At 42.4% G+C, this 13,459-nt stretch overlaps 1 protein-coding gene across 1 annotated transcript in view; it reads right to left on the bottom strand.

Moving 5' to 3' along the window:
* LOC308401625 (solute carrier organic anion transporter family member 1C1-like) overlaps positions 1-13,459 on the bottom strand; it is a 46,927-nt gene that overhangs the window by 23,222 nt on the left and 10,246 nt on the right. Inside the window, exon 3 of the mRNA XM_080889907.1 lies at positions 1,686-1,827. Within this exon, the coding sequence (XP_080746033.1) occupies positions 1,686-1,827 (142 nt within the window). The remainder of the gene's footprint in view (positions 1-1,685; positions 1,828-13,459) is intronic.

Here is a 13,459-nt window from a genome sequence, read left to right as displayed (position 1 = left end):
TCTGAAGATCAGCATCTATTACTATCACTCTCTGCTTCCCTTTTTTATTATTCTTTATTTCCTCCCCGACCCCCTCACACACCCCCTCTGTTGTCCTCTCTTGTTCCTTGCACTGTCCTTTTTCCCTTTTCTTTCCTCTTCACAGTGCCCTGCTCTGCCTCTATGTTACCCTGGCAACAGTCCTATAGAAAAAGCCTGTTGCCTAAGCCACATGAGACCAGCAGCTTTCACAGGAGATGGAGAGAATCAGGATACTCCGTATCGACTCCACCCAAGGTGCCATCACCATCTTCTCCTCCGGCAGACTACCAGGGTTCACACACATGTGCGACCCGCAATGCTGCAGATCATAGATGCTAATTATTCTTCATTACTATTGTCTCCCACTGTAACACAATGACTTTTATCTTCTGTAGCCTGTTTCTATAGCATGTTTCTTTGGGACTGAGTCTGCACTGCAAGCCATGTATAATTTATAACCTACAAGAGGCTTCAGATGAATGGATTAGACTTATATAACTGCCCCAGAAATTGGTAAGTGGACCATTGGAGAACAACCTGATAACAGTATATACAGTGGTCATTGTATGCATGCTGTAACACTACTCGGACTGAATTTTGACTGAAAAATGTATTACAGATGATCCTATTATTACCATATGATTAAAATACAAAGAACTCATTTTTTTCTAACATCATATTTTCACATCCACACATTTCTTGCTCTTGAGGCTTGAAAGGGTGTTTACAACTTCTCAATAAATGTATTATGACCTCTTCAGCACACATTCTGATTTGTAAAATTCATTGAGTTTCTCTTTAAAAAGAGCGCCGTAAATGATCACTTCTGTTTTGGGAGTTCCTAAATGATGAGCCTGTGTGCTGATATACTGTTTCAAAGTACATCTGTGACTTTTCCTAGTAGTAACTCTGAGCTTGTAAAACAAGTCAAGCTGAAATTCAAATGGAAGAAATGTGATTTAAGTGACTGAACTTTGTCTTCCTCTCACCCCTGACTAGTCATGTTAGATAGCTACCCCTCCCTGAGCCTTCCAGAAGTTTCTTCCAGTAAAAAGGGAGGGAGCCCCCAGCAGCATAAGCCTATTACAGTGTAACTAAGGAAAGATTCAGGGTCCAGCCCTATCTATATCCTTTAACAAAAAGGAAAGTTTTGATCCTACTCTGGGAGAAATATGAGCTATCTTTCTAGTCCCTGCCAGTACTCTGATGTGACCTGACTCTCATGTCTTGTTAAATAGCATTTAGGAAATCAATTGAATGCATATGATTTATGTTGGAGTTCCATCCCAGCTGATTTTATATTGTGTGAAGGGTCAGTGTTTTTGTAGCCCATTAACAAGTGCACTAAACAAATATTGCATAACAACATCTTTCAAATTTTAGAATGTGGCTTTCCATAGCTTAAAAACAGCTAGGACCTCAGCTTATGTCCTTGCTCAACATTATGACTCATCATCTACGCACACAGACACACAAACACGCAAACACACCCCTCTGTCCTCTTCTGGGAACTCTGATGAATCTTTTATCTGAAGCTTGAATATCTTGATGACCCATTCATATTTTCGCCCCAAAGACAGAACGGGAGAAGCGAGGGGAGCCCATGACACAGAGGCTACAAATAGAACAACAAAATAACAGCAGTCACAGGCAGGCCTACTCACCTATCTCGAAGCTCCCGTCAATGACACCTATTAGGTAACTAGGGATGTCAAAGCGCCTCTCGAGCTGGGTTATTGTGCTCTTCATGTAGCTCCCCGACAGAGCCTTTGCGAAGTAGGCAAAGGACAATGCCACCAGAAACATCTAAAAAACAGAAAGACACACACAAACGCATTGATATGCATGAAACTCCAACAGGAGAAAACACACTGTTTTAACATAATCATCCTCCATAATATACTTGATTATGTAATGCTTCTGTTTGTGTCTACCCACAAAAGACGGAAATGAAATGCTTATGTCACCACTGTGGCTTCTACAATGCACGGACGCGCCACATTCAACTTCGTCAACTCATCCAAAAATCACTAATAATTAACATTTGCCAGCGTCACAAGAATAACAAGGATTTTGATGAGGGAAGGGGATAGAGCGCGAAGCAATGAAGTGCAAATAAGATTCTATGAACTGTGAACAACAGCGAGATGAAACAAACCTTTGAGTGTTGACAGATGAATGGACAACTTTGTTATACAGTACGTGACATGTTTCACATCTTCTATTCTTATAAGACAGTAAGTTACAAATAATTGCTGTTATAAAAATACTAAATTCAATTAAATTCAACATATTTTTTAATTCAGTTTGTATAGTAGCAGTTTACAAGGTAAAGACTGTGCAACACTAAAGGGAGAACATGACCTGTAACTTACTGTAAATCCCTTATAAGAAAGCCCTGTGCAATCGTGGGGAGAAAAAACTCCCTTTTAACAGGAAGAACCAGGCGCAGGGAGTCACCACTGAGGTCAGCACTTGTTATAGACTTATCTCTATTGCTGCAGCAAGCACTTCCAAAAACAAGTCCAGAGTAGTTATGTGCTAAGTAGAGCCAGCTCCAATCTCCAAGAAAAAAAAAAAAAAAGGGGGGGGGGCATGACGTCTATGAAAAAATTTAATCATTTAGGCATCATTGAATTAAGTCGAAACCAACACTTTAACAGGCTGCTCTGTAGCATTCTGGAGTGGTAGATTGCACTCAGACAAAGAGACACAGTCAGTAAAGTTTGTAAAAACATCCCTGTGTCATGGCCCTAGGGTTTTGTGTTGTTTTGGAGTGCCTGATTCCTAGTTAAACTGTTTGTAGCTCCGCTTCTCTTTTATTGTTCTTCTAGTGTTTGGAGTTTTGATTTTCTGCCTGTTGATGTTTTTTTTTATTTCTGTTTTAGTTTCTTTATTATTCTACTATTGAGCTTTGTTTCTTGTGATGTTATTGAGTCTGATTCTCTACTTTATTGTTATCTGACCAGTTAACCTTTGTGGTTTTATGTTTGGATTGCTGTTAAATTTTATTGTTGTTCAATGTTACTTTAGGGGTTTGCATTTGTGTCTGTGTGTGAGTGAGTGTTTTTTTTGGTCTTTATTAATAGACTCCTCTGTTTCCTTGTTTTCCTTTCCCTCCATTATGTCAGTGCCTGTCTTTTCTCCCCCCTGAATTAGTTAATTCACGTTTACCACTTGATTTCTCATTTTTCAGCATCTCCATGTCGCTTATTTTACATTTTCTGTTTTTTTGATAGTCACTTTTCTCTCTTGCTTTAGTTTTTGGTTCGGTTTGCACCTTTAGCTCCTTCGCTAACCTGTCTCTAATCTCTAGTCAGCCCTCTGCCTGTCTATCCCATACTTGTCCCAATTCAGGGGATGCATCCTTCGATAACTGTGAAGGCTGGAAGTCACATTGTGAAATTAGCTGGTCTAGCCTATAGGACACACTCCTTGGTGTAATTAGGCACTATAAAAATAATTTAATTAATATATCAATCAATCAATAAATTAATTAATTTGGTGCTATATAAATAAAACTATATAACTAAAAATGAATTGGCTTGTGCAGTTTGTTGAGTTACACCGTAGTCACACCATCAAATGAATCCCAGCTGTAACGTTATAACAGTGCCTCACTATCACTGAAATTTGCATGCATTCACACAAACACCTTATGAGAACCCATCGATTTGTTAGAAGATGTAATTACAGTAATCGGTGTACATTTATAACAATACCCTTAGAACCTTAAAGCTCAAAAAACGACTGACTATACCTTTAAAGTGTTAAAGAAATAAGAGAAGAGAAAATCACCACATCAACCCCACATCAATTTCACTTAAAGACCAAATCTTAAATTCTGCAGTACTAAAACTGTTGCACTGTGGCTGCAGGTGTAATGAAGGAAATCAGAATCTCAAACTTATTTCTTTCATCCTAAAATGTGATTTGAATTGATTCTTTCACCATGACGTCAACAAATACAAAATGACCCTTAAAAGAAAGATTGAGGAAATCGAAGGAGTGTTGTGTTTGAGCAGCAGGGAAATCCCCTCTTCAATACCTGGCCAAAATTCTACAACAAAAGCCAGGAGGGGAGCATCTGCAACATACAGCTTTAGATTGGTGACAATTCATGAAGGATGGGAAACTATAAGTTCAATACAATATCTGCTCAATATTAATGGTAATAATGTTCATACAAAGGAGGAACACTGTGGTAATGTGTGAGCCGGTAAACCACAGCGCAGGAAAATGTTAATACATTTTGGCTTTCTATAAGTGGAGGTAAATAATTCATTAAACAGATGAACAAATCAGAGATTCTGAATATATTAACTGATAAGTGGTGCTGGTAGAGCTGCTATATGAAGAACCTTCAACCTGAGATTGTACTGTTTCTGAATATCAGCAAGGTGTCAGTTGCTGTGTCGCTTCCTGAAGATCATCATAACTGCCCGTGTATTATACTGCTCACACTTGACACATGATATTTTCTTGTGATCCTCTAAAGACCTCAAACGATTTCAATTAAAAAAGAAAAACATTCAAAATCAAACTGCACGTCCTCTGCCTTATGCATTATAATAGCTGGATGTTTCAGGATATATAGTGGAATATTTGAACTCTGGGATTTAGTGTTTTATAGGCTGATTACATAATTAACCATCATTATAAAAAAAAACATTTGTTAAGAGAACACAAAATAAACTTCATACGTGAAATGTCTTTTACTCTTTTTCTAGTGACTTTGTGATGTAGTCTCCTGTACATTTAATGAAGGAATGGATAACGTAGAGCTGTTCCAGTCACTAGATGTGTTTTAAAAGATTCACATGAAATGGATGATGGAGTTTAATCTATAGGTAAATGTTTCTCCCTGCACATCCATGGGAGCAAATCCCCCTATGGTATTTATTCTCTGTCTCCTGTAATCTCATTTCTAATTAAGCGCAAAGAGATGTAATGTGCACTGTGCACACGACTTATTTCCCTCCTCTCTACAGTGTTTGCACTCGATGTACTGTAAACAAAGCTACTAATTATCCTGCCTGTGAGGTTCCCGATTTTAATGATTTATTATTGTCTTTTGAGGCAGTAGGTATAATATTGTGTCTAAAAGAAACATAATTATCTGTCATAAAACAATGGCAAAAAGAGCTCAAATTATTTTTGCTTTAATTCTCCTTGATCGTTTCTTTCACAGAAACCGGCACACAAACCTTGTGTTTACAACCTTCATTTTGTGCTTTATGAGCCATTTCACTAGCTGGGCCCACGTCCTCATTTTAGGTTTGACAGCGTTTTAGTAAGTAAAGGTGAATGCTTGGACATGAATTGAGCTGTGGTTTGAGGAAGGCCTCAGAGGGGACTGGTGACGGCTCCCGGGCCGGGCAGATCCCCATGTACTAAATAGAAATAAAGAAGTTAAAGAATTGAGAATAAGGTGGGAGGGAGGGTGGGGCACGTAAACTAGAATGATCAGCTTGCAGTACTGTGGGAACCTGACAACCGGAAGGAGCGTGTGGTCCCGCTCCTGAAATTCCAATACATAATCTCCAATTATGGTGGACCTGTTGTCCTGTTCCATAACCCAAGTGTGCCTGAGCATCAGGGCCCAAACTCCAGCAATTACAGGTCCTGACACAGCAAAGCAGCCCCAGACCATCACAGAACCACAATGTTTGACTTTTGGTATGATGTTCTTTTTTGGAATGTTGTGTAAGTTTTATGCCAGATGTTAAGGGATGTAACACTCCCAAATAATTCTCATGTCAGTGCACGTTATATTTTTCCAAAAGTCCTGGGTATCATCAAGATGTTTGTTTTTTTTTGGCGAATGTGATACGAGCCTTTGTGTTCCTTTTAGTCAGCAGCGGTTTTCTCCTTGAACTCTCCCATAGATGCCATTTTTGCCCAGTCTCTTTCTTATTGTTGGATCGGGAACTTTAACCGAGGTAAGTGTGGCCTGTAGTTTTTTTTTTTAGGTTGGGGTCTTTTGTGATCTCCTGTATGAATTGTCATTTTACTCTTGGAGTAATTTTAGTAGGCTCGCTACTCCTGAGAAGTTTTCTCCATTTGTGGATAATGGCTGTCACTGTGCTTCACTTGAGTCCCAAAACAGTTCTCTGGGCAAACTTGTCTTGTTAATGCCAGAGGTCAGGAGAGAATGACCGGACTCCTTTGAGCAGAAATAGAGGCAACGCTAATTCAAATAACCATTTCTTACAACCAAGTTATACATAAGAGCATCTCTGACCACACAGCAGCAGAAGATAACACCAGTTGCCACTCCTATTCAATAAGAGCAGAAAACTAAGCCTACAATTCACACAGAGTCACTGTAAATGACCCAGATTATTTGTTTATTTGATATTTTTCAAATAGTTAAATCCCTGAACGAATTATACCTTATAATATAGATTAGACTCTTATTTTGAAATTCGGAACGGGCAACTTCCGGGAAGGAAGATCGTACCGCAACTGCTTGCCGCAGAAAGGATTAATGAGAAGGTTATCGTTTTCCATCCATCTTAAAATTAGCATCTAGCTGGAAGGCGAACAGGTATGTTTGTGTGTTGTACTTGTTGTTTACATTTCGGACAATTTGTAAATGTATTACTTGATTGTTAATAAGTTTATGAGCGATCTAGCAGGCTGATGCTAGCACCTCCTGTGCCTTTTCTGTGAATTGATTAGCATAACAGAAACGTGGTTATATCAAGTGAATGTTTATTTGTTTTATGTTATGATTACAGCTCTTACGATGTGTCTATGGCAATTTGTGAATAAATGGGTTGGAATACCCCACCATGGTCCATCCGTAATGATCATTGAGTGCATCGTCTGAATAAAGTCCGGCTGGAATGCTACAGTAAGAGCTCATCCCCCGCATCATCCTGCTGCCATCCTGCACCACGGAACCACGAGGACGAGTCACGGAGCTGTGTTGCTATTTGTCTGGGATTGACAAGACATTTCACGGAGCAACTCAGTGCCATTCTATGGGTCTTCTAGACAGAGACTTTATAATCATCATGCAGCTGGCTTAATGGTTTGATGTGACGGTCAGAAAAGGTATGGAACATTTCATTCTAATCGACAAGGAAAGGACATTCATTCTCATCAGTGGTGGTTAAAGGGAGAGAGAAGGTCGTCAACTACTGTGGACATCTGCTGCATTAAGACACAACGGACATGAAGTAATAACAAGTGAAGTAATTTTGTTTATTGGTATTTACCACCACTACTGTATATTTATCATTCTTTCTACTGACCCAAAAGGGGGTGAAAGAGGGGCATTTAGTTCAATTTGTAACTGTACAATAGTAATGGTGTATTGATCTGTGTTTAGCATAAGAGGTTTACTTTACCACATCAGTTTGCAACAGCTAGCAGGTTGCATTTATGATTTTATACATTTCTTCTCAATGTTGTGTTGGTTATCCGCTTCTATTTCAACTTGGTTTAAAGTGCAAAGATTCTCCTCCCTTCTGTTAATGCAGCCTTTAAGTTATAGTAACCACAAGCAGCTCATTAACTAAAGCCTGCAAATTAGATAAGTAAATAACATAAACATGAAGGAAATGGAGACTCCCTCCTCACAAGCAGAACTAGAGCATCAGGTAGTCGACCTGCAGAATAAAATCAAAGGGCTTAAGGCGTCTCTTGAAGACACATCAGAAACTACGGAAATAGAAATTTTAGAGAAGGAAATTCAACGCAGAGAAGAAACGTTGAACAACTTACAAGGTGAGCTTAAGGAAGGCCTCCGACGTTCCACTCGAACAAAAATCCCAACTCCAAAGGCGCTCGAAATGCAACAGGAGGAAGCAAGAAAAAGGGAAAGAAAGTTCATCTCAACGTACGAAAGATGGAAGATTCGAGCCCGAGAGTCAAGAGAGCAGCTCAAGTCAGACATTAGTAAAGGCGAGCTGGCATCTTTGATGGATTCTTTGGAGAAAGAGAAAGAAACTGTGTTAAACACTTACCTTGAAATACGAAGTCACATTACACCTTCTCCAGAATTAAGACGTCACGTTGACAGTTGTGAGGCAGTTACAGCCGAAATTATGAAAGTTACCTACGAGAGAATGTCAGATCTCGATGGTGATTATGATGCAGAACAAGTACATTGCCGTCTCAGGGAGCTGCTTAAGAACAGCTACGCACGCTCCATCTATGGATCCACTGCATCTAGAGTGACAAAGTCAATCCGTAGTCACAAAGGCACTACTCTAACACTCAAACAGGCGGATGCAGCAGCAGAGCTAGCTGCTAAGGAAGTCGAATTTGAAGGGTTGCTGGAAGAAGAGAGACAAATGGAGAAGATAGAGGAACAGCACAGAAAAATGGAAGTAGAAAAGCGCAGACTTGAACGCCTTCAAGCAGAAAGGAATCTGAGGGCTGCTCGGGCCAAACTGCAAGTCTACAGCCAGGTAGCCTCGCAGGAAGGCAGTCTCCATTCCTCTAATAGTTCAGTGGGAAATCATCATGTTCCCCCTGCTATCAACCCTCCAACTCCCACCGTCACAGCATCGCCACCCGACCTAAACTTGTCATCCCTTGCCCAAGCCCTACAAGACAGTATGGCTTTAAATAGACTTCCAGTTCCAGAGCCGTCTGTATTTAGTGGGGACCCCATTCAGTTCATTGAGTGGAAAACTTCATTCATGTCACTTATTGACAAAAAGGCCATCTCCCCAGCAGACAAACTTTATTACTTGAGGAAGTATGTAGGCGGCCCAGCTCGTAAAACATTAGAAGGAACTTTCTATAGGAATGACAGCGACGCTTATAAGGATGCGTGGAACAAACTGGATAACAGATATGGCCAAACCTTTATTATACAGAAAGCCTTCAGAGATAAGCTCACAGATTGGCCAAAGATCCAACCAAGAGATGCAGAAGGATTAAGAGACTTCTCAGATTTCTTAAACGCTTGCCAAGATGCAATGACACATGTGAAGAGCCTCGAAATACTGAACGACTGTGAAGAGAATAAGAAGCTAATCCTTAAACTACCAGAGTGGATAGCATCTCACTGGAACAGGAAGGTTACTGAAGCCTTAAAGGGCAATAAGGAATTCCCCAGTTTTAAGGACTTCGCCGCATTTATGGCGACAGAGGCAGAGATTGCTTGTAATCCAATCACCTCAGCTTATGCCCTCCGCAGCTCTGAGTCGAGCACTGCAAAACAAGGCAGCAGAGACCCTAAGAGGAACAAGGCAAGCGTTCTAAACACACAGACTGAGGCTGACACCGAGAGGCTCAAGCCAGTTAAAGGAAAGGAAAGGTCTCCTTGTGCCTTCTGTCAAAATAATCAACACAGACTACATGGATGTCCCAAGTTTATTGCTAAAACTCTGGAGGAGCGTCGAGATTTTGTCAGAGAACATAAGCTCTGCTATGGCTGCACCAAACCTGGACATAGTGCAAAAGACTGTCGACATCGACACTCATGCAACACGTGCAAGGGTAAACATCCCACTTGTTTACACGATGACAACTATTTAAAGAAGGAAAGAGTTCTGCCACAGGAAACCACTATCCTGAGCAATGCCGGCCAAACGGAGGCTGCTGCAACTTCAATGTCAGTGATTACTGGACAGCCAACTAACACATCAATGATTGTGCCTGTGTGGGTGTCAAAAAAGGATACAGGAACTGAGAAACTGGTTTACGCCTTGCTGGACACGCAAAGCGACACGACGTTTGTTGACCAGGAACTGAGTGATGTATTAAAGGCAGATTCCTGTCCAGTTAAGCTGAAGTTAACTACGATGATTGGACGCGACGTGATCGTAAAGAGCCAAAGAGTCTCAGGGCTTTGTGTTCGGGGTTATCGCTCTTCCCTCCTCATCGACCTTCCTCCTGCTTATACCAAGGATTGCATACCAGTAAACAGAGCCCATATCCCAACATGCGAGACAGCTAAAAGGTGGAATCATCTCTCCAAGGTCATAGAAGAGATTCCACCTCTACAGGACTGTGAGGTTGGTTTATTGATAGGCTATAACTGCGCACGAGCAATGGCACCAAGAGACGTCATATCAGGAGGAGACGATGAGCCTTATGCAATTCGTACCGACTTAGGATGGAGCATAGTTGGTGGTACGTCGACATGCCCCGACACCTCAAGTACGGCGGGACAGTGCTTCCGAGTTGCAGTCAGGGAGCTCCCACCAGTCACTCCGGCAGATGCCATTCGCATTCTAGAGTCTGACTTTAAGGATGCTAAGGAAGACGGCAAACCAGTGTCTCAGGAGGACATCCTGTTCCTGGACAAACTCAAGAACCACATCGAAAAGAACAGTCTAGGTCACTACGAGATGCCGTTGCCCTTTAAGGAGAGACCTACCTTACCTGACAACAAACAGCTTGCAGTCATACGTCTGAGCCATCTAAAGAGGAAGCTGTTAAAGGATGAAGGGTACAAAGAACAGTATATCAAGTTCATGGAGGAGGTCATAGAAAGGGGTGATGCAGAGGAAGTCCACGATGATGGGAAAGAGGGCGAAAAATGGTACATACCTCATCACGGTGTATTCCACGACAAGAAGCCAGGCAAACTGCGCGTGGTGTTCGACTGCTCTGCCAAGTACCAGGGAACCAGTTTGAATGATCATCTGCTCACTGGTCCTGACCTGATGAACAATCTCAACGGTGTACTTCTTCGCTTCCGGTTGCACTCTACTGCATTGATGTGCGACATAGAGAAAATGTTTCACCAATTTCATGTGAAGAAGTCAGACCAGGATTACCTGCGCTTCCTTTGGTGGAAGAAAGGAGATCTCGGTGCACAGCCCCAAGAATACCGTATGAGGGTGCATATCTTTGGCGCAGCCTCATCGCCTGGCTGTGCGAACTACGGATTGAAGCATTTGGCTACAGAAAATAAAGACCGATACCCATTAGGCTCTCAGTTCATTCTGAGAAATTTCTATGTCGACGATGGAGTCACAAGTACAGACAGCTCAGAGAAGGCTATCAAGTTAGCAGAAGAAGCCAGAAAACTTTTTGCCCTGGGTGGTCTTAGGCTCCACAAGTTTGTGTCCAATGACAAAGCTGTCCTGGTAAGCATACCAGCAACTGAACGTGCATCAGACATTAAAGACCTCAACCTTGCCTTTGATAACTTACCTTCAGAGAGAGCGTTGGGTATCCAATGCTACGTCGAATCAGACTGCCTGAAGATCAGCACCAACCTTAAGGAACAGCCTGCAACACGTCGAGGCATATTGTCCATTGTTGCATCCCTGTACGATCCCTTGGGTCTCATAGCCCCCTTTTTGCTCATTGGAAAGGAAGTGCTGCAGCAGATGTGCTGCCATGGAACAGGTTGGGACGACCCTCTAACCAACGAACTTCGTCCACGGTGGGAGAAATGGAAAAACGACCTCAACAACTTGGAGAGGATAAATATACCCCGAAGTTATGCCCCGGCAGATTTCGGAAGGGTTATTAAACGTGAGTTACATCACTTCTCCGACGCAAGCACTACTGGCTATGGACAGTGTTCATATCTGAGGCTTAGCAATGAAGAAGGAGACATCCACTGTGCTTTAGTCATGGCCAAATCTTGCGTCGCCCCAACAAAGGTCACCACGATCCCAAGATTAGAGTTGACGGCTGCAGTCATCTCTGTGAAAACCAGCAATGTTTTGAAGGAAGAACTTGGATATGCGGACATTGAAGAGCATTTTTGGACCGATTCCAAGGTTGTACTAGGGTACATCAATAATGAGGCTCGACGTTTTCATACATTCGTAGCCAACCGTATCCAGAAGATACATCTCTACACGAATCAAAGGCAATGGAGATACGTCCCTACTGACCAGAATCCTGCGGATCGTGCTTCTAGAGGTTGTTTTGTCCATGAGCTAATATCATCGGACTGGTTTACCGGCCCTGCATTTCTATGGGAAAAGGGAGTTGACCTCTCAGAAGAGGTGGCTCCGGAACTGTCAGTCGGAGATCCAGAAGTTAAGGAAACACGGACTCTAAACACGGAAACTGTAGAACAAGATTCTCTTACTTATCGGCTGGCAAAGTTCTCATCCTGGACTCGCGCCATCTGTGCAGTGGCTCGCATTCTTCGAAGGATCAACAAGGATAAGTCAATCGGCCTCTCTACAGTGCAGGAAAGAGAAGAAGCCGAGCGCCTCATCATCAAAGATCTGCAGAGACAAACATATTCGGAGGAAGTGCGGCTACTGAAGAAAGGTTGTCAGCTGCCACCTCATAACAAGCTACATCACCTCAACCCCTTCTTGGACAACAATGGTGTGATTAAGGTGGGAGGTCGACTCCGTGATTCAAACCTTCCTCTCTCAGTTAAACACCCTACCATCATTCCAAAGGAACATCATGTTACAAGGATGATCATAGCATACTGTCATGAAGAAGTCAAACATCAAGGCAAGGGGATGATTCTCAGTGCAATTAGGACAAGAGGTTACTGGATACCAGGAATTGGCAGGACGGTTGCATCCTATCTTCGCCGATGTGTAGTTTGTCGGAAGCTTCGGAGACGGACTGAAGAACAGAAAATGGCCGATCTCCCTCCAGAGCGAGTAAATCCATCTCCACCCTTTACCTACTGTGGAATGGATTGCTTTGGACCCTTCTATAGCAAGCAAGGACGTAGTGTGCGAAAACGATATGGTCTCCTTTTCACCTGCTTCTCCTCCAGAGCCATCCATATTGAAATGCTGGAGGATCTATCTACAGACTCATTCATAATTGGACTGCGCTGCTTCATTGCTATACGTGGAGCCGTACGCCAGATCAAATCTGACCAAGGCAGTAACTTCCTAGGAGCCAAGAATGAACTGCAGGAAGCCCTCACGGAATTAGATGGTGATAAACTGACGAACTTCCTTTCTAAGAAGCAGTGTGACTTCATCCTAAATGCTCCTGGATCAAGTCATGTTGGTGGAGTGTGGGAGCGTCAAATTAGAACAGTCAGGAGTGTTCTCAACGTGACCCTTGGACTCTCACCTGGAAACCTACCTGATGCTTCCCTCCGAGCATTCTTCTATGAAGCAATGACGATAGTTAATAGTCGTCCTCTCACTATTGAAAACCTACATGATCCCAACAGTCTTGAGCCACTGACACCAAACCACTTACTTACCCTGAAGTCTACCATGGCCCTTCCTCCCCCCAGCAAGTTCATAAGGGAAGATATGTATGCGAGAAAGAGATGGCGCCACGTACAATATTTGGCCGAGCAGTTCTGGAGCCGTTGGCAGAAAGAGTACTTAGCCAACATTGCCTTTAGACAACGCTGGCACACCCCAAAGAGAAACCTGCAGATCGGGGATATAGTCATAATGAAGGATGAAGACTTGCCCAGAAATGAATGGAGGTTGGGAAGAGTCGTAGAGACTACAATGGACAGAGATGGACTGGTTAGGAGAGTGAAGCTCTGTCTAGGTGACAGGAAACT

Source organism: Rhamphochromis sp. 'chilingali' (assembly GCF_963969265.1).
Source record: "Rhamphochromis sp. 'chilingali' genome assembly, chromosome: 8".
NCBI classification, from domain to species: Eukaryota; Metazoa; Chordata; class Actinopteri; order Cichliformes; family Cichlidae; genus Rhamphochromis; species Rhamphochromis sp. 'chilingali'.
This window is presented reverse-complemented; position numbering and strand designations above follow the sequence as displayed.